This window comes from Sciurus vulgaris (genome assembly GCF_902686455.1).
Source record: "Sciurus vulgaris genome assembly, chromosome: 5".
Classification (NCBI taxonomy): Eukaryota; Metazoa; Chordata; class Mammalia; order Rodentia; family Sciuridae; genus Sciurus; species Sciurus vulgaris.
This window is the reverse complement of record NC_136465.1, coordinates 65,907,019-65,927,445: the sequence shown is the minus strand read 5'-3', so window position 1 is coordinate 65,927,445 and position 20,427 is coordinate 65,907,019. Positions and strand designations below refer to the sequence as shown.

Genomic DNA, 20,427 nt, shown 5'->3' with positions numbered 1-20,427 from the left:
AAGGGAAGAGAAAGGAGTTGTAGTCCCACTATCCTAATCCGGGGTATGTTATCAGTCTTCCATCACTGTGACAAAATACCTGAGAAATCAACTTAGAGGGAAGATTTATTTTTGCTTATGGCTTCAGATGTTTTAGTCCCTGGCCACTGGATCCCATCACTTTGGGCTTTTGGGGAGGCAGAACATCATGACAGGGAACACAGGGTGGAACAGAGGTGTATGACATCTGGGAAGCAAAGTAAGAGAGAGAGAGAGGAAAGGTCCAGGGACAAGATAAATCCTTCCAGGCATGTCCCCAGTTACTTCCTCCAAGTAGGCCCCACCTCCTATAGTTTCTACCACTTCCCAAGAGTCCATTAAATTATGAACCATCAGCAGGCATGATGGCGCATGCCTGTAATCCCAGCAATTCAGGAGGCTGGGGCAGGAGGATCACAAGTTTGAGGTCAGCCTCAGCAACTTTGTGAGGCCCTCAACAACTTGGTAAGACCTGTCTCAAAATAAAAAGGGCTGGAATGTGACTCAGTGGTTAAGCACCCCTGGGTTCAATCCCCAGTACCAAAAAAAAAAAAAAAGAGAGAGAGAGAGAGAAATTTAAAAATTATAAACCATCAGTGGACTAACCAACATATGAGATCATTTCCCAAATGTCCCATGTCTGAACATTGCTACACTAGGGAATAAGCCTCCAACACATGAGCCTTTGGGGGAACAATATAGATCCAAACAAGGGATATGCCCCCAATGACCTGAAGACCTCCCAAAGATTGCACCACCTCCCAAGAGTACCATACAGGAGACCAAGACTTTAACACATGGGCCTTTGAGGGACGTTCAACATCCAAACTACAGCACCAGAGAATGTGACAGATACTGAGGTCATGGGAGATACCAACAAATGAAAAATGGAGTTGGATTACTCCTAGAGAAAGGACTATAAGAAGAAACACATGCTTTTGAGAATCTCCATGGAAAAACTCCCTTCTTTAGAACAGACCACAAACAAGATCCCTTTTCTTTTCCATGCCAAGGAAGTTGCTAAGCATATGCCAAAGCTAGGCATAACTCATTCCTAGACAGACTCAGGATTCACAGCCCAGGCTGGATGTGGGTTTGGAGGTGGAAAGAACAGAGGTAGAAAGGGAGACCAGAGCACCTTATGGAGTGAAATGCCACAGATCTCTCTGCCTCCAGAGAGACTAGTGTATACCACTCACCCACTCCCCACTCCCCACAGGACTTTAGTACATTCCAGACACAGCTTCACAAGAGACAACATAATGAATATTTATTAGGATGACTTTAATTTTAAAAAAATAAGCCCCAAAGTCTCTGGCCAATAAACTAAAATACAATAAAAACTAGTTTGTGAGTGTTAGCTACACACCTTGCTGAAAAACAGTGGTTCCTTCAATGAGTAAAGGGTCTGCAGAAACTTTCACATTATTCCACACTGCCTCCCCATTTTTCAGAAGTTCCTACTAAAAGGAGGAGGAACATGAGGCACAGAGGTAAAGGGAGTGACCTGAGGTCAGACTGCCAGGAGAGGCACATGGGAACTGGGCTCAGAAATCTCAATGGTTCCATGTGAAATGCTTCTCTGGTACATTTCTGTGGCTACTGTCCAGCAGGAAAAATAAGTCACTGTCTTCTTGTTGTTATTGTTTTTGTAGCTTGACATGGAACCCAGGGCCTCTTGCATACTGAACTGCACCCCCAGTCCACCATGGTTCTTGACCAGTAACATCCCAGCACTGGGGCAACAGGCAAAGTGGCAAGAGAAGCAGGCCATAATTTGACACTGTGACCGGATCAGAACCCAGCAAACAGGATTCACCTGTGGCCCAGGATCCCTCCCTCCTCCTCCCTTGCCCTCTGATGCACACCCTTCACTACAAAGTCCAGCCTTCCTGGTGGAAAACCAGCTGCACAGCCTCATTCACATCATTCACAACATGAGATGCCTCCATGAGCCCTGGACTGAAGTTGAAGTCCCGGTGGCCATGGAATGGAGGCTCCGCTCCTCCCTGGGCAGGCCCTGTGGACCCCAGGTTCTGGGGACTATACACTCCAGTGCACACCAGGATGGAGGCGCAGCTCTGGGTTGCTGAGGGCCGCTGCTTCCACAGGCCACCAGGTACTAGTTCCTCTGCCCTGCCATGCTTCGCCATCTGTAGGTACTGGTGGAACAAATTGGCACCGTAGACATCAGACATAGGGTTATCGCTGGCAGGGGCAGCCAAACCGGAAAAGGAAAGAGGAGAAAACCCAAGTTCAGTGTCTCAAGGTAAAAAGAGTGGAGAACAACTTGGTGGGTACAAGTGTGACTCAGATATAGGGAAACAAGGGCAGGAAGAACAAAGAAGGAAGGGGAAGGGAATTGTGAAAGGGATGAGGAGGTGACATGAAGCTTACCCTACAGCATAGAGCTTCTGGATGGGGGCAGCCCAGCCCCGCCTCTCCGCCTGCTGCCTGATCAGGTCCTCCGCATACTGGTAAGTGAGGATGCTGGGTTTGCCCATCAGACCCTCATATCTCAGTTCCTTGCCTGTCATTTTCTGGTAGATGGTTTCCAGACAAAGTAGAAAGGTGCCATGGCCAAACCTGTCCAAGAAGAGGGTTCAGCAGCTCAGTCTTCCAGACTACCTGCCAGGCCCTAAGCAGTACCCACTGTACTAAGCTTTTATTCCAGGGCCCTGGGGGTGACTAGAGCAAGGTTAAAACATTTCTAGTAGCAGCAAACAACCTCTCACACTTAACACTCAAATACCCCATGGGACAGATACTATTATCCTCATTTAACATATGAGGAAACTAAGGCACAACAAGAGAGAGATGTGGCAGAGCTAAGATTACAAGCAGTCAGTCTGACTCCAGAAATCTAAGTTTAAAGTTTGCTTTAGCCGGACATGGTGGTGTACAACTTTAATCCCAGCAACTCAGGAGGCTGAGGCAGGAGGACTGCAAGTTCAAGTCCAGCCTCAACAACTTAGCAAGGCCCTAAGCAACTTAGTGAGACCCTATTTCAAAATTTAAAAAATAAAAAGGGCTGGAGATGTGGCTCAGTGGTTAAGCACCCCTGGGTTCAATCCCCAGGCCCAAAAAATAAAAATAACAAGGTCTGCTTTAGATTTGTGGTAGACTACTGACTGCCATTCTACCCTTTTTTCTTCGTATCAACTTTAAGCTGAACATATTGCCACTGGGTATAAGAAGTAAATTCCTTGCCTCCCTTGCAGCTAGATATAGCCATAAAGCAAAACTAGCACTAAATAGTTCATTAAACAAAAGTGCCAGTCTAAAACTTTATTAAGCATCCTTAACAGTGAGGAGGGGGTGCTGCTCTTCTCTTCCCTCCTCTACTCCTCTCTGCCACTTAGAATGCTAATATGATGGCTGGCATTTGAGCCACTGTGGATTATGTAGTGAAGGACTTAGAATGGCACAGCAGGGAAACAGAAGGTCCCTGACAGGCCCAGGACTGCTGACTCCAGACTTATTTCATATGAGGGAAAAACAAAAACCAAAAAACAAAGAAAGGTCTGTCTTGTTTAAGGTATGTTTTATGTTTTCATCTAAAACAAAATCCTAACTGATATGTTTCATATTAATGACATTTCAGTGTCACTTGTTTATATAAGGAATGCTATTTTTAATTTTTCAACTATTGAGTGAAAATCTTATCACAAACCTGGCTAAGCTGAATGAAAATTTAATCTTGAATTTGATTCATAAATTGAAATTTATTCAGTTCACAACTACATAACCAACCCTTGGCTCAATCTAGAGTCAGCACCCAAACCCTAGGAATAACACCTTAGAGACAATGCCAAACCTCAAGTTACAGAATACACTTCAAAAATGACAAGAGAGACCAAAATACACTCCTGTCTCTTTGGGGCTACTGATCATGAAATTGAGGCAGTCAGGGGCCCTGACCACCCTCCTTGACCAACCACTGGGAGTGAATGGCAGGATGAGAAGACCCAAGACTGGCCTTGCAAATAAGAGCAGCATTAACTGGCTTTGCATTAAAGCACTTTGAGGGTCAGAAAAAGGGCCACCTGTCAGCCTCAGAAAAGGACAGGACAGATAAGGTCATCACAGCTGAACAGAGAACATGGGATTCCTCAATACCCATGTACCTTATCCACTTTGTCTCAGTTCTCTGGTCTATGTGACCATCAGAAGAATCCTGGCTTCCCTGCCCCTACACCTCCAGGGTAAAAGCAAACAAAGAAATGAAAGAACCAATGCTATCAGACACAGGTAAGGAAGGAGAAGCAGTTGACTAATTTGCATTAATAATACCTCAAAAATTGTCTGTTTGGGTTCCCCTAGACAAGGGCATGTTCAGTTAAGATTATGAGGGTACCAAGTTATACTGTTCTATTGTGTGCATGTACAAAATTGTAATAATAAATTCCATTCATTATATGTAACTATAATGCACCAATTAAAAAATGTAGGAAAAAAAAAGATTATGAGAGCAGAATGTGTTCAAAATCATTTCAACATATTGTCATGCTCAGTAATCTACATTTTTAGTTTAATATTTAACATGTGAAGTGATCCTTGAATGTCCTCCCAGAGGCCAAGTTACTATGGCAACTACAGGGCCTGACTAGGTGGGTTCCAACCACCCAGAGCATCAGAATCATAGGTGGCAAACTGTCCACAGGACTGCCCAAGCAGCAGCTAGAAGTGAGCTGCCAGGGCCAAGGTTGGGGGCCCTTGGTCCTCACCTGGGCATCTTGGCTTCAGCCATCCAAAGAAGATCCATGTTGCTGGCCAAGACAGGGAGATGGGGGTAGGGGGCTGTTGCCAGTCCAGTCCCAGGGTTCCCATTGCTGAGGAGGACATCCATGATCAGCTGCAGGCTTGTCTCCCAGCGGACTGGCTCTCCAAGGAGGAGCACCCCTTAAACAGCAAAGGCACAGGAGCAAGGGGTATAGGGTACTGGATCTGCCCTTTGTGATGGGCAGGTAGGCAGAAGGCTTTCAGGAGGTAGCGGAGGCCAGCTGGTGCCACCTACTCAAAGCTCTTCACCACAGGATAAGGCTAGTCCCACATAATTAAATTGTCCCATGCCCTAATAGCATCCAAATGTCCCACATGATATTCATGTAGGTGAACAAATTGTTCACAGTTACTACAGCCAATTCCTTTTACAGATAATCAAAAAGTATTTTTGTACTGTGTTAATAAATACTGCTTTTTTCAAAAAATACAATGATCATGTAAAAATACTTTTCCTTAAATTTTACCAAGAGTTATTCTTTTTGGGGGGCAGGGGTGGTATGGGGGATTGAACCCAGGGGCACTTGACCACTGAGCCACATCCCCAGCCCTATTTTGTATTTTATTTAAAGACAAAATCTCACCAAGTTGCTTAGTGCCTTGCATTTGCTGAGACTGGCTTTGAACTCTCGATCTTCCTGTCTCAGTCTCCCAAGCCAATGGGATTACAGGCACAAGTCACCACACCCAGTTAAGAGTTATTCTCTATTTTGGAAAATCACCAATGTCACTGTTGCCCCCAATAACACACATCTATATATTTCACACCTATCAACACTCTTACATCAGTCTGCATCTGTGGCTGTAATACTCACATGACTCTATAGGTTTAGTGCAAATATTTTACTTCATGGATAATAATCAATATTGAAATACATTATAACCTTTTTACTAAAATGTTTTCCTTTTATTTTCCCCTTTTACATTTAGGGTTTTTTACTGAACTAATTTTTAATATGTGTATATGAAAGTCGAGTTACCAATGACTTTTATTTCAGGATACCAAAGGGGATGTTACAATATTTTTCCTATATAAGGGAAGAATTGAGAAACACTGGACTAGACTACCTCTAGGTGCCTTTGCATTCTAACATTCTCTAAGCTTACAATTTTTCAGCATAAGGTGAGTAGCACAAGGAAGGAAAAATTAACAGAAGTCTCAGAGGTAGAGAGTAGCAGATCCAGGACCAGAACCTGGGTGCCCTGCTGCACAATGCCTTCCTGTCTCTCTAGCAGACTGAAGGCAAACAGTCACAGTAAAATAGCCTGAGGTCCTGAAAGGAGAGAGAAAAAGACCCCACACCCACTTGGGAGGAGGACCTCTTTTACCTTCAATGGCCGGGAAGTCATTCCTCAGAAGGGGCTGCCAAGAGACAAAGAGGCCCATCAACCAACAGTCACTTGCCACTCCTGGAGAATCACACACCAGTCTTCAGGGGTGGGTGAGAGGAATGACACATTCCACACAGGTCAGAGGCCTTCCCACAGTCCAGGCCAAGCCAAGGAAAAGCGGCACAGGACTGAGGAAGAAGATTCACAGAAAAAGGAGAAAAGATGACGACCAGGTTGGTCCCAGCACAGGCTGAAGAATACCACATATGAAGTCAGTCAGGAAGAGGGGTATGGCTGGGGAGATAGCTCAGCTGGTAGAATGCTTGCCTTGCAAGCACAAGGCCCTGAGTTCGATCCCCAGTACCGCAAAAAAAAAAAAAAAAAAAAATAGTAAAAGGAGGAGGGGTGGTCAGCCATCTTTCCCCAGCTAGGATAGGAAGAAAGTCAAGAGCCAAGCAAGACACCCTAGAATTGGGTAGCTAATGGCAAAGGCAGCCCATGGAGAAAAAGGAGCCTTCAGGTCATGACAGACCATGTCTTAATGACAATTTGGGAGGCAGGATCCTTCACTTTACCAAGCTCTTGGGGTCTATTCCTTCCACAGACCATTGCAGTCTTGGCTTTGCCACCAAAGATCTGTGTGACCGGGGGTGAGTCACTTCCCCTCTGTGGGACTAAGGTTCTAAACTACTCTGAGATCTGTCCTCTGTGTTCTGGCTCTCCACAGAATTTGCATGGTTCAAGGAGAAAGTTCTCCAAGAGGAGTAAGTGTCTACAACTGGAAAACTCTGGAAGGACTTATGCTATATAAATAAATAAAATTATTTGCTTATAAATGAATTTCATCTAATTTGGAGAATGGTATGACTTCAAACATAAGTTATATGATATATAAAAAGTTCACATGAGAAAAGTGGGTCAAGGGGCACCTTAAGAGACAGGCAGCCATATTGGAGAGGATCGGTGAGAAGCCTGGATCATAAGAGATAAGAAATCATGGGCTCAGGAGTAGAGTACTTGCCTACTATGCACACAGCCATGAGTTCAATCCCTAGCACTGGGGGGTGGAGGGGCGGGGGGTGGGAATGAAGAAGAAGAAGAAAAAATCAAGTCAGTGTTTGATTATGAGCCAAACCCCAAAGGCACATGGCTAGATAAGCAGGATTACTATTGTTTTTTTTTCATGAGCAAGCTGCTCCTGACAAAGACAAGTCTTTGTCCATGTTTCAGAATAAAGGAATAGCAGTTGAGTGATTTAATAGAGGTTAATGATTCTCCCAAGCAACACTGGGAAAGCCTGCCAGTAAATACAGAACTACTGGTTGGAGATGCTAAGGCTCAGAAAAGGGGATCCCAACTGATTTCAAAAAAGCAAAAAGGCCAGAGTTTGGCTCCTTCTGCTTCTCTGAGCCACTCTCATCTCTCCAGGAAACTTGAAGAAAGCCAGATGCTACCTCCAAGGAGGCCACAGCGCAGAACAGGAGCAAATACAGCTCTCAGCAGGAAGGCAGCGAGGTCACTGTGAGGAGCCAACCCAGGGAACAAGACAGAACTGAACACTGAAACCCTGGGAGTGTTACAGAGGGTGAAATAACCCAACCTGTACTCTTTATTACCGTGGTCTTCGGTCGCCGCTCAAGATCCACCATGTCCAGAATTGGGAAGGCCATCCGCAGCTCATCCACAGTAACAACATTCTGGAAGCCCAGTCTGGAGCAAGATCAGGAAAACAAAGCTGGACAGTTCTAGGGAAGATGCCCTTCTGAATGCATCAGACCACAAGCGAGCAGAACTAAATTCAGTCTTGATCACAACCACACAGGCATTCTTGTCATAACTCCTGCAGGTACCAGGCTGTGATGGTACAATCAGAGTGGAGGTGAGCAATGCCAAGGGCAATCCCTCAACAGCCACTAGGTACATTCCAGGTGCCAGGTCCTACCCCAGGTGAAAGGCATATAAACCTCTGTCCTCAAGGAGCTTACACATATTCAGAATCCACCCAAACCAGCACTCCATGAACAGTGCTGCCAGAAATGCTGCATTCGGAGGAGATTCAGTGGGCTGAAGAGCCATGCATAGTCTTAGACAAGTTAAATAGAAATAAACCTTGAAGGACAAGCTAAGCCAGCTCCAGCATTATCTCCTCTAAGACCTGCCTCCACCTTCCTATTCTCAGTTGCAATTTAGTCTTAACTGGACATGGTTTCAAGTGACTCTTGAAATCAATTTGCCCAAAGTAACAACTCCATCAGATCATCCCATCAGCAATAATGCCTGCATTAACTACCCTCTGTCCTGAGTTTACTCCCAAGGTTTCCCATCCCAGGTCCTCTCTTCCTTCTCTTACCCTCACCCCCATTCCATTCTAACCTCCTACCTATCATAGCTAGAAAACCCTAACCATCTCCTGGGCAAAGCCTTAACACTCCATGAAACCAGTCATTCCAGCTGCAGGTACAGTCCCTTCCCTTTGATGCCTGTGACACCAAAAACCCATCCCACTCTTTGTAGCCTTCAGTCATATGCCAGCCATTTTTTTTTTTTTTTTTTTTTTTCTGTAATTAAATGTGTGTGATGCTGGAGCTCAATCCTAAGGCCTTACACAAGCTAGGAGGGTGCTCTACCACTGAGCTACACTTCCTTTACTGTTCATGGGTATGTATTCTTGCCTCAAGTATAAACCCTTTGATTAAGTCACAATCCCAATTATTTTATCTTGGTCCTCTGCCCCTCTGGAGCACACAGCACAGTGTGATACCCAGAAGATCCAGAATAAATGAAGCAGCTGCTTGAGGGACTGCATCCTCTTCTGACTGAGTAACCCAAGGAAGAGGGCTGGACCATGCTTTCCAAACCTAGTTAGAGAATAACCTAGAGAGGTATTTGGTTTTTTTAAAGTACATATTACTGGGCTAGGGATGTAACTAAATGGTAGAGCACTTGCTTAGCATGTTCAAGATGTTCAAGGCCCTAGGTTCAATCTCCAGCATCAAATAAAAAAGGGTGGGGTGCTGGGGTTATAGCTCAGTTTGTAGAGTGCTTGCCTATCAAGCACAAGGCCCTGGGTTCAATCACCAGCACCACAAAAAAAAAAAAAAAAAAAAAAAAATCCTGAATCTGACCTATAACCAAGTGAACCAAGACTTTATCCAGTGGTAAGGCCCAGGACTCTAGGCTGAACTTTGCAGAAGATTCTGATGCAGCAGCATGTAGACTGGCTTTCAAGAACCACCAGGCATGAAGACTGACCACACAAATAACTTGTCCTCACTCCCTGAGAGCCTACCATACAGCCTGTGCACCCTGGCATCCTAAACCCAACACTCCTCACTATGGTTCTCACTTGGCCGAGGGAGGCATACCCCAGTCCTGTCCCTTCCTTTCCAATTAGAGCAAAGGACCAAAAGGATACGCCTGGGCATTCTCTACCACAGGTCCCTGCCCAGATACTAGCATCCGCTTGTCATGATACTGGGAGAAGAGCTTCATGGGGCTGTGAGAGAGAATAACTTGGTCTGGATCCACCTGTAGGGCAAGAGAAGAGAGCAGAGGAAGATATACGGTTGAGGAAACATAATGGAGACCTAGGTAGTAGAGTCATTCACCTAGGAAGGAAAAAACTGTCCAGGAAATGAAGGGTGGAAATGCCCTTTTGGCACCTGACACTTCTAAAACTTACCCAAACAGTCATGAGAAGAATCTGCCTGATTTGGTTTCTGCTATACACCAAACAAGAGAACAGAAAAGCCATCAAATGGGAGGTTTGACCATTCACCAATTCTGCTGGGCTCCACTCCCGTCGCCCCCTTAGATTTCCTAAGGGGAAACCACGGGTTTGCTCACGTTCTTTGTCACTGTCATAGAAATCTACCCTAGACTTCAACTTTTTGGTTTTGGTTCTACCAAAAGACTGTGTTGGGGAATGAACTCAGGGCCCTGTACCTGCCAGGCAAGCATTCTATCACTGAGTCAGTCTTGTCCCCGGTCCAAGACTTAGTTTTTTAATATTTAAACTAACTCTAACCTTTACTTCAGTCTTTACTCAGAACACTTTTAAAACCCTCTCTGGAAACCATAACAGGGAACCAGTTTCATTCCTTTACCTCTGTGTTCAACCTCAAGTAGTATCACCCAACCAATTAGCCACTTTTTTACTGCTGTGGTTCCAAAGGATTCCTTCCAAAAACTAAATTCGCCACCACTACTACCATCCCCATCATATTTTATTCAATGCTGGGACTTGAACCCAGGGCCTCACACTTGCTGGGCAGGTACTCCATTACTAAGTAACACCCCAGTCCCTAAATTCATCCTCGATACACAAAATTAAGCCCATGTCTGGATGGAGCATGGAACCACTAGTGGGTGAAGACAGATGACATTGGGAGGCAAGTGCTCATGCAGCTGTTCACCTCTTATTTATGAAAAACAAGGGCTATTTTTACACAGTCCTGCCTGGCATGTGGAGTTTTAGACAAATGTGATTCTTGTCTTCCAGGAGCTAAAACTCCAAAAGACAACCCTGAACCACCAAGGGGGAAACATGGATACAAAGAGGATAAACTAAAACTGCCAAGTACGAGGGCAAGATTTTGGTGCTCATTCACCATGTACATGGTATGTATGTGTGTAACAGACCTAGCAAGGAGTCTTTTCATGAGGGGGAGGCATAAACTTCAAGTTATTTTTCCCATAGGATTGAAAGATTTCCATTGACCCAACTGACCACAAACTAGGGTTTATTGACACTCTACCCCAACCCAAGGAAAGGGACATAGCACTAGAATAGGGTTCCATTAGGAACCTGGTCCTTGGCTTCCATGCCTCTGCTACTTCTTTTTATCTTTTTTTTTTTTTTTTTTTTTTTTTTTTTTTTTTTTGTGGTGCTGGGGATTGAACCCAGGGTCTTGTGCTTATGAGGCAAGCACTCTACCAACTGAGCTACATCCCCAGCCCTCTGCTGCTTCTTTACCTTGCACCCCAACAAGGCAGAAAGTTCCTGGGCTTTGCTATGTTGTAGGATGTTCCCAGCATTTGTAACAAAAACCACAGGCACACGCAGCTGCCCCTGGGAGTTCACCAGCCTGCGGAATGCTTCTAGAGCAGCAGGGATCACTCTATGACCCCGCACCAGCACTCCATCGATGTCCAACAGGAACCCAAAAGTGGGTGAGTTCTGCAGAGAGAAGAAAAGAGAATTATCACCACACGAGTCAAGAGACGGAAGGGGAGGAAGGAAAAAGAAACAACGCTTACAGAGGCTCGATGTCATCCCAGGTCAGTCATTCATAGCCCTTGAGAAACTACATCAGAAAGGAAAAAAAATGAAGGCATGGGATTGTTTTTCTCCTACCACCATACTTCAAACCCAGGGCTTGTGCATGCTAAACGTGCACTCTACAACTGACCTATGCCAGGCATGGAATTTCTGATTAGCTAAATCCAATTATAACAAAGAATTATTCTTTGTGTGTGTATGTGTGTTTTAAGCATGTAAATACTTAATTAAAATTATTTTTTGCAGCAAGTGCAGTGACACACACCTATAATCCCAGCAACTCTGGAGGTTGAAGCAGGAGAATCTCAAATTCAAGGCCAGCTTAGATAACTTAACAAGATTAGTTTCAAAATAAAAAATAAAAGAGCCAAGCAAAATGGTACATATCTATAATTCCAGCAGCTCCAGAGGCTGAGACACAGGATTGCAAGTTCAAGACCACCAATTTAGGGAGGCCCCGATCAACTTAGTGAGATCATCTCAAAATAAAAAGTAAAAAAGAGCTGTGGATACAGCTCAGTGTTAAATTGCCTTTGGGTTAAATCCCCAGGACCCAATATAGTTACTTATTTAAGTAAAAAATAAAATGGCTAGGGATGTAGCTTGGTGGTAGAGTCCCCCTATGTTCTATCCCCAATATTGAAAAATTTTTTTCTGCATAATTAACATAAAACAACTTTTAAATTAGAAAATAAAGGAATTCAAAGCAAATATAATTCTAGCACTTCAACACAACCCAACATTTCTACAGGGAGTAGTGGCTGAGCAACTGAGGCAAGATTTCGAGTGCAAGGCCAACCTTGGCAACTCAGCAAGACCCTGTGTCAAAATAAAATAACATTTAAAAAAAAAAAGTCTGGGGAGGTGTAGTTCAGTGGTAAAGCAGCCCTTAGTTAAACTCCGGTATCAAAAAAAAAAGTCACTATATCCCTGTGTTTTTCTGTCCTTTTCTTATTGTTTATCCTATAGCTACAATTATAAATTGCAATTACACAGGTAATTTTGCATCTTGTTCTTTTTGCTTGATATATCATAAACGTTTTCACTGGTTACGATAGCTTTCATAAACATCATTTAAAATTTTGTTTTATCAGAACACATACAAAGTTAAACAAATGAAACACCTCTGTGGATACAGATAATACAGAAATGTTTCAAATGTTTCTGCCTCCTTCTTCTACCTGGCTCTGTTCCCTCCCTTGTGCATCTTCCAGAGATGTCTATGAATAAATACATAGCACATACATCTTTTACATGTTAGTTACATACCCCCATGTACATGCACTTGTGCAGGCCTACACACAAATGAAATCATGCTGCACTTTGTTTTCCATCTTACTCTTCATTTTCTTTTTGCAGTAGTGGGGATCAAATCCAGGGCTCTGCAGATGTAGGCAAGCACTCTACCACTCCTGTCCCCTGTCCCCCTTTTATTCAGTACCAGGGATTGAATCTAGGGGTGCTTAACTACAGAGCCATGTCCCCACCCCTTTTTGTATTTTATTTAGAGACAGGGTCTTATTGAGTTGCTTAGGGTCTTGCTAAATTACTGAGGCTGGCTTTGAACTTGAAATCCTCCTGCCTCAGCCTCCCAAGCTGCTGGGATTACAGGGGTGCACCACGACACCCATTTCTCCTTTTTCTATTTTGAGCCAGGATCTTATTAAATTGTAAAGTTGGACTTGAACATGCTATCTTCATGCCTCAGACTCCCAAGTAGCTGGTATTATAGGTGTGTGCCATGATACCCTGCTCATCTTGCTTTTTTTAAAGCTGTTATCTCTTAGCTATCTTTCCATATCAGCACACATAGCTCTACTTCCTAGATATCATTTCTAGCTCAAATCATCTTAGTGAATAATCCACTAACATTATATCCCCCCCCCCCCATCATTTCTCCCCCCAGTGCCGAGGATGGAACCCAGTGCCTTGCTTACACTAGGCAAGTGTTCTACCACTGAGCTACACCCAAGCCCAAACCCTTTTTAGAATAGATTCCTTTTTTTTTTGGTACCAGGAATTGACCGCAGGGGTACTTAACCCCAGCTCTTTTTATTTTTTATTTTGAGACAGGATCTCACTAAGTTGCTGAGCTGTGATCCTCCCATCTCAGCCTCCAGAGTTGCTGGGATTATAGACATACAATACTGTACCCAGCTAGGGTAGATCTTTAAAGCAGGAGTAATAAATTGAAGAGTACAAACATGGTAATTATATAATACCTACTGAGAAACTCTTCTCCAAAAACATATATCAACCTACATGGCCACTAATAACACACTTCATCCTTACAATATTGATTTTTACATGTATCAGTTAATGATGAAACATTTTTAAATCTAAATATCAAAAAAAATTAGTACTTATCTCCATCTGCACTTTCTGGATTCATGAGATTAAATATTTTCTTTTTTGAAAATCCACTCCATCTCTTACTTTACAAACTGCCTACTAACATACAAGATGTTTTCAATTGTCGAAACTAACCTAACCTGTCTGCTATTTTGCTTTTGTTGGTGTCAACTAGGTCATTCCATTCTTACTACATGCATCTACTCTATGTACAGGACTCTGTGCATAACTGTGAAAAGCAATTAAAAACACAGATATCCACTCTTCCAGTTCCTTATCACCCAGCTAGAGTGACAGAATAAACTGTCTAGAAAACAAACCACTAAAACTGCAGCATTTTTGCAAATGCAAATAAGATTTAGGTTCTGAGTAAATAAGAACTGGACACAAGTAGTTTCTTAGATGGTAATTTTGAGATAGACAATGAAAGAGTTAAATAAATGCATGCATGTAACAACTCTTCTAGAGCCTGAGCTCCAAGCCCCATAGGCACCAGACTAGATAGGCAAGACAAAAGCACAGACATGCCTACAGTTCAGTGGATAAAATGCTGAGACAAGGAACCGTAGAACTGTCAACCCTGAGATGAGGGGAGCCAGGCATGTGCCCAGCAGCTCAGGAAGCTGAGGCAGGAGGATGGAGAGTTCAAAGCCAGCCTCAGCAATTTAACAAGACACTAAGCAACTCGATGAGACTCTGCCTATAAATGAAATATTTTTAAAAATGGGCTGGGGATGTGGCTCAGTGCTTAAGCACCCCTGGGTTCAATCTCCAGTACCAAAAAAATAAATAAAAGAGAGATGAGGGGATGTGGTGGGTTAGGGGAGCCTGCACCATGCCAGGCACAACGGCGCACTCCTGTGGTTCTGGAGGCTGAGGCAGGAGGATCACAAGTTCAAAGCCAGTCTCAGCAAAATTGAGGTCTTAAGCAACTCAGTGAGACCCTGACTCTAAATAAAATACAAAATAGGTCTGGGGATGTGGCTCAGTGGTTGAACCCCTGAGTTCAATCCCTGGTACTCCCCGCTACCCCCCAAAAAAAGAACCTGGAAGAATGGATGCTGATCTGCTGATCTCTCATGGAAATCAAGGAGAAGCAGCAGGAGGGAAGTTGGAAGAAAATAAAAAAAACTTTTACAATGGACCTGTGGGACAGGTATGAATATACCTGGAACACTGGAAAGAATGTCCTGGAGATGAAAACTGGGAAAGTCTCTTCTCTCAGGAAACTAAGAAGAACAATGCCATTTAAAGATGGACCACGTAGGGCTGGAGTTGTCGCTCAATGGTAGAGTGCTTGCCTGGTATGTATGAGGCACTGGGTTCAATTCTTATCACCACATACAAATGAATAAATAAAATAAAGGTATTATGTCTATCTACAACTAAAAAAATATTAAAATAAAATAAAAATAAAAATAAAGATGGACCATGTAAAAGCTGCCAGGAAAGGACTGCGAAGGAACAGGCAGGCTGAGAAGGAAAATCAAGAGGGTTTAAGGTCAAGGAAGCCTAAGGACACATTTTCGGGTCAAGTAAAATAGGAAGAGGAGTAACTGCAAAGTAATGATCCTGTCCCCCTCCCACTGAGCAGGCAACACCCAGGGAAGCAGCCTTCAGCTCCTGAACACTAGCACATGCAGAACCTCCCAGGCTTAGACAAGGGCAACTATAACACCAAGCTGGAGACAGGGATGCTGAAAAACAGGAGGTAGTTAATGCAAACCAAATCACTTGTCATCACCAGAAAACGCTGCCAGAAAGAAACCAAGTCCTTCAGGCCATGTAAGAAATGCCTAAACAGTATCCAAAGTCTCAAAGCCTGATCTTGTTGTGAACCAGACATACAACAGTTTTATTCCTTGTACCAATGTTTTTTGGGGAAGGGGGAACAGAAGAAGGAGGAGTACTGAGGACTGAACCCAGGGACTATTTACCACTGAGCTACAACCTCAGCCCTTTTTAAATTTTTTAGTTTGAGACAGGGTCTTGCTACATTTCTGGGGCTGGCCTTGAACTCATGATCCTCCTCCCTCAGCCTCCTGAGTCACTGGGATTATAGGCATGCGCCACCATGCCCAGCTACATGTACCCTCACTTTGAGAAAGTGTCTTATCTCCAAATGGTATTACCTAGCAAAATGTGTTTGGCATATCTATGGTGCTCTATGTGTAGTCGCTGAAGAATCTGACCAGACAAATAAAAACCAACTTCAGGGCTGGGGATGTATGTAGCTCAGCTGGTAGAACACTAGCCTAGCATGTGTGAGGCCCTGGGATCAATCCCCAGCATTAAAAAAAAAATCAACTTCAGCAAGAATGAGGAAAGGGCCACCCAGTTAACAAGTGTGGATTCAGGATTTCACTTCAAACTGCAGTAGCAGCTAATCAGGACTCTGTCCACTAATCAAGGATAGTACCTCAGAGCAAGCAAGGGAGCAAAGGAGGTTCCCCTTTGTCTGGAAAACGCTGCTTCCCTTATCTCCTGCCAGCCCCCAGCTATGTATTCCAGTTCTTCTCTGTACTTTTCTCTGTATATTCATGTACCCAGTGGCCCTCAGGCTCCCTGCAGCCTGACAAATTTCACCAGAATGGGATCCTAACTTGGGCCAATGAATAGATTTCAAGGTAAATCCCCTTAAAACTCTTTTCCTGGGAAAAAGGAACCATTGTTCTTTTCAGACAATGAAAATCCTTACTACTACAACTATTTTTCTTACTCTTCTCAAAGAGAATCACTACATGAATCTGAACAAAGAGAGGGTCTGATTTGGACTATACCACACACTGATATAGTACTTATACACTAGAAGGTACTCAAGGAAGATTGACTGTATGTTGAATGACCCAAAAGATAAAAGATTAGAAAGAATTAAGACAGACCTCTCCCTTCAGGCACTTCTGAGGGAAGAGTTGGTGACTCCCAGAAGGCAAGCCCCTGGAGATAAAACTGTCAGTCAGACACAGTGGCACAGGCCTATGATCCCAGTCACTCAGGAAGCTGAGGCAGGAGGACTGAAAATTTGAGGTCAGCCTTGGCAAATCAGCAAGATCTTGTCTGAATTTTTTTTTTAAAGAGCTGGGGTTGGGATGTAGCTCAGTGATAGAGTACCCCTGGGTTCAATCCCCAGTACTGCAAAAATAAATAAATTAATTAACTAATTAATTAATAGGAGAGAAAAAGGAGAAGGAGATAGACTTTTTCTTCTATTCTCTCATCTCTGTATTCTGATTTTTCTTCTGTATCACTTGATTTTTTTTTTAAACAAGTCTTGAGTATTAGGCTAAATTCTTTACCTAAAGTTCATTTCTGTGATGATAAGATGTGTGATATTTAACATTAATTTGAAATGAAAGGACCATGAGGGGCTGGGCTGTGGCTCAGTGGTAGAGTGCTTGCCCCACATGTGCAGGGCACTCGGTTCAAACCTCAGCACCACATAAAAATAAAGAAAGATATTGTGTCCATCTACAACTAAAAAAAAACAAAAAGGACCATGAGATACTCCTTTGTGGTTTTGTTTCTTACTTAGAATTGGTTTGGTATGGTTCAAGGGTTATAACAATCCCTACTACAACTATATATGTCACTATTCTACACTAGGAATATTAGTCACTATATTAGTCACTAGGCAACGAACCCTATCCTACATAGATCTTATTTATTCTCAAAAAACAAAAACACTGCATGGTAAGTAATATCCCCATTACAGAGACACTTAGTGACACTTCCTGCTGACACTTAGAACACTACGTAATTTGCCTTAAGCTAAATAGCTAATAAACAGTGCAGGCAGGATTCCTTCCCCTCAAACCACGCCCCCGCCATGGAGATTGAACCCAGGGGTACTCTACCCCTGAACTACATCCCCAGCTCTTATTTATTTATTTATTTATCTATAAATTTTAAGCCAGGGTTTCACCAAATTGCTGAGGCTGGCCTTGATCTTCTTGCCTCAACCTCTCAGAGTCACTGGGATTACAAGCACATACCATTACGCCCAGCAGGATTCAATTCTAAAGTTAATATTCATAAATTCTATGCTATGCCACATCCCTATCTTTCCTTTGTCTACTCTACCAACAAAGTCACTTGGAGATATCTCAGGATCTGCAAAGATGCTACAGCCAATATAATAGCTATAAATTATGGTAAGAGTTCCTTGTATCTTTACCCCTATAATTTACAAAATCCTTTTATCAACACATTCCATACTTCTAGCTTGGTCACTTCTAGTTCTATGACCACAGCCAAGTAAAATAACAATGGTAACATTGTTAAGAGCTTGGACTCTAGCACCAGACTACCTGAGTTCCAGATACTGCCACTTACCAGCTGTGTGCCCTTGGGCAAGTTGCTTAACCTCTCTGTGTCTCAGTTCCTCCATCTGTAAAATGGGAATAACAATAGCTTACCTTACAGAATTGTTACAAAGATTGTATGAATTTAATAACTGTTAGGTACTTAGAATAGTGCCTGGCAAAAAGTAGGCACTATGTGTTTTAATGATTTTGGTTTTGTGTGTGTGTGTGGTGGTAGAGATCAAACCCAGGGTTTTGCCTACACTAGGCAAGTGCACTACAGTATGTCCCTAGTCTTATGTGTTTTATATCATTTAAAAACATAAAAGGAGCTGGGCACAGTGGCCCACACCATAATTCTAGCAACTCAGGAGGATGAGGCAGGTGAATTATGAGTTCAAAGCCAGCCTCAGCAATGGGGAGGCGCTAAGCAACTCAGTGAGACCCTGTCTCTAAATAAAATACAAAAAAACAGGGCTGGGGATGTGGTTCAGTGGTTGAGTGCACCTGAGTTCAATCCCCTGTTTCCAAAAATAAATAAATAAGAATACATACATAAATAAGTAATAGAAAGGGCTGGGGACGTAGCTCAGCAGTAGAGTGCCCCTGGGTTCAATCCCAAGTACCAAAAAGTAAAAAGATAAAAGGATTACTGTAAATGTAAAACATTATCTTATTACATACAGAAACTGTGAGTTTAGAAGACATGTGATTCTGTTTTAAAGAAAAAGGCAAAATTATCAGGCATGATGGTCCATGCCTGTAATCCCAGTGTTACAGGAGACTGAGGCAGGAGGATCAAAGTCTAAGGCCAGCCTCGGCAACTCAGAAAGGCCCTAAGCAATTTAGCGAGATCCTATCTCGAATGTTTAGAAGGGCTGGGAATATGGCTCAGTGGTAAGAGCGCCTCTGGGTTCAATTCCCGTGTACCACAGGGGGGGCGGGGGGAGGCAAAAAGGCCCAGAGGAGTGTGAGGGCTATGTATCTAACAAACCTAGTTTAAGCTTTCTTTCATAGTCTACCAGCTTTTGACCTTGGAAAGGGTATGTAAACACTGAACTCCAAGTTCAGGCTTCCTCACTAATACCAGCAGCACACCTTCCTCCAAATTGTTGAGATTTACATACCTTTACAGTACCTGGCACAAACTGTGGACCCTACCTACCCCAGCTCTCTTCCTCGCACTCATCATCTATGATCTCATTCACCTTCCCCTAATTCTGCACGGAACAGTTGCTCCCTATAAGCAAAGAGAATGGGATCGAAGTAAAAAGCTGCACCAAACAAGAACGGAAAAATAAGACCAAAGAAAATGCTGAGAAACCTGGGGCTGCTGGGGCGCAGCAAGGGGCCAAGAAACCATCCTGAGGAGGATTCGGGGGCTTGTTTTGGTAGATCTCCGCTTGCGGTAACTTCTCGAGGCCAAAGGCGCTGTAGATTGCCGGTGAGGCAGGTGAGCGGGGCGCCGGGGACTCTGGGCCTCAGGGAAGATGGAAGTGCATTGAAGACCAGTAGTCTTACCAAGGCCTTTTCCCAGGAGGCCGGGGGCGCCGGGTGGCCCTCTGGGCCCTCGCTCCCGCCCCTCGCCCCGTGCGCCCCGCAGGAAACCCGGGCCTTCTCACCTCAGCCGGGCTTAGGGCGTAACCCCTCCGGGGTGAGAGCCCCCAAGCAGCGCGCGCCACTCGTCCGCAGAGCCTGAGCTCCGTGCGGAGCGCCGCTACCCGGCGGAGCGCAGCCATCGGCCGCCCGCCGTGCGCACTTGCTGCCTGTGCAGCCTGCACCGCCGCGGCCTTTCAGCCAAGCAGCGGCCTCCGGCGCGAGGCCTCCCGGGAGTTGTAGTCGGAAGTCCGCTCTGTCCCGGAGCCGGAGCTCGGAGCGCACCGAGGCTGGCCCCAAGAGCAGCGGAGAACGCGCCCCGCGGTCGCCCCACTGGTCGTGTGGCAGCGAAGAGGCGAAGAGGACAAGGACCTGCCACTTCGCAGACAAAAGATTTAGAGCCAGCAGTCGGTTGTACGGTGGGCACGACCGTGGTGGGCTGGCACCTGTACCGCCCCTGACTAGCTACTGAGTCTCTGGAACGTGCCTGTCGCAGCTTCCTGAAACCTCGGTGACGTTCGCTGTAGGGCGGGGCTGGGAGCATTATGTAGAGGGAACTTAACCTTGATTTCAAGGTGAGTTTGGGGATGCAAACTCCTTTTGAGGTTCAAGTCTCCAGAACCCCAGCCAGCCAATCGAGGAATGAAGGTCCGGTGCCAATGCTTTCATTTTTTTTTTTTTTTTTTTTTCAGTAAATGTTTTTAAGTTCTACTTCCTGCAGGCAGTAAGCTAACACCCAGGGAGAGTGTGTATGTGAATAATTAC

The 20,427-nt window shown here is 44.3% G+C and overlaps 1 protein-coding gene and 1 long non-coding RNA gene across 2 annotated transcripts in view; one reads left to right on the top strand and one right to left on the bottom strand.

Annotated features, from left to right (window-relative positions):
• Positions 1–1,281: 1,281 nt before the first annotated feature.
• Positions 1,282–20,140, bottom strand: HDHD5 (haloacid dehalogenase like hydrolase domain containing 5). The gene is made up of 8 exons (XM_079140242.1): positions 19,689–20,140; positions 11,108–11,311; positions 9,548–9,660; positions 7,749–7,842; positions 6,130–6,163; positions 4,746–4,920; positions 2,416–2,604; positions 1,282–2,226 (listed from the first exon to the last, which is right to left on the bottom strand). Exons 1-8 carry the CDS (start codon positions 19,803–19,805, stop codon positions 1,893–1,895), a joined length of 1,260 nt encoding a protein of 419 aa, XP_078996368.1. The 5' UTR covers positions 19,806–20,140; the 3' UTR covers positions 1,282–1,892.
• The window catches only part of LOC306661353, an 84,427-nt gene continuing 84,106 nt past the window's right edge, over positions 20,107–20,427 (top strand). The window contains exon 1 of the long non-coding RNA XR_013763857.1: positions 20,107–20,237. This is a non-coding gene — a long non-coding RNA (uncharacterized lncRNA). The remainder of the gene's footprint in view (positions 20,238–20,427) is intronic.

Bases quoted from the DNA above. Each gene is read 5' to 3' on its own strand.
- HDHD5 (XM_079140242.1), bottom strand. From the start codon at position 19,805: ATGGCTGCGCTCCGCCGGGTAGCGGCGCTCCGCACGGAGCTCAGGCTC. The intron at 11,312-19,688 runs GTGAGAAGGCCC...TTCTCTCTGCAG, and splicing joins ACGCCCTAAGCCCGGCTGAG to AACTCACCCACTTTTGGGTT. The intron at 4,921-6,129 runs GTAAAAGAGGTC...TTGCTGTTTAAG, and splicing joins TGACTTCCCGGCCATTGAAG to GGGTGCTCCTCCTTGGAGAG.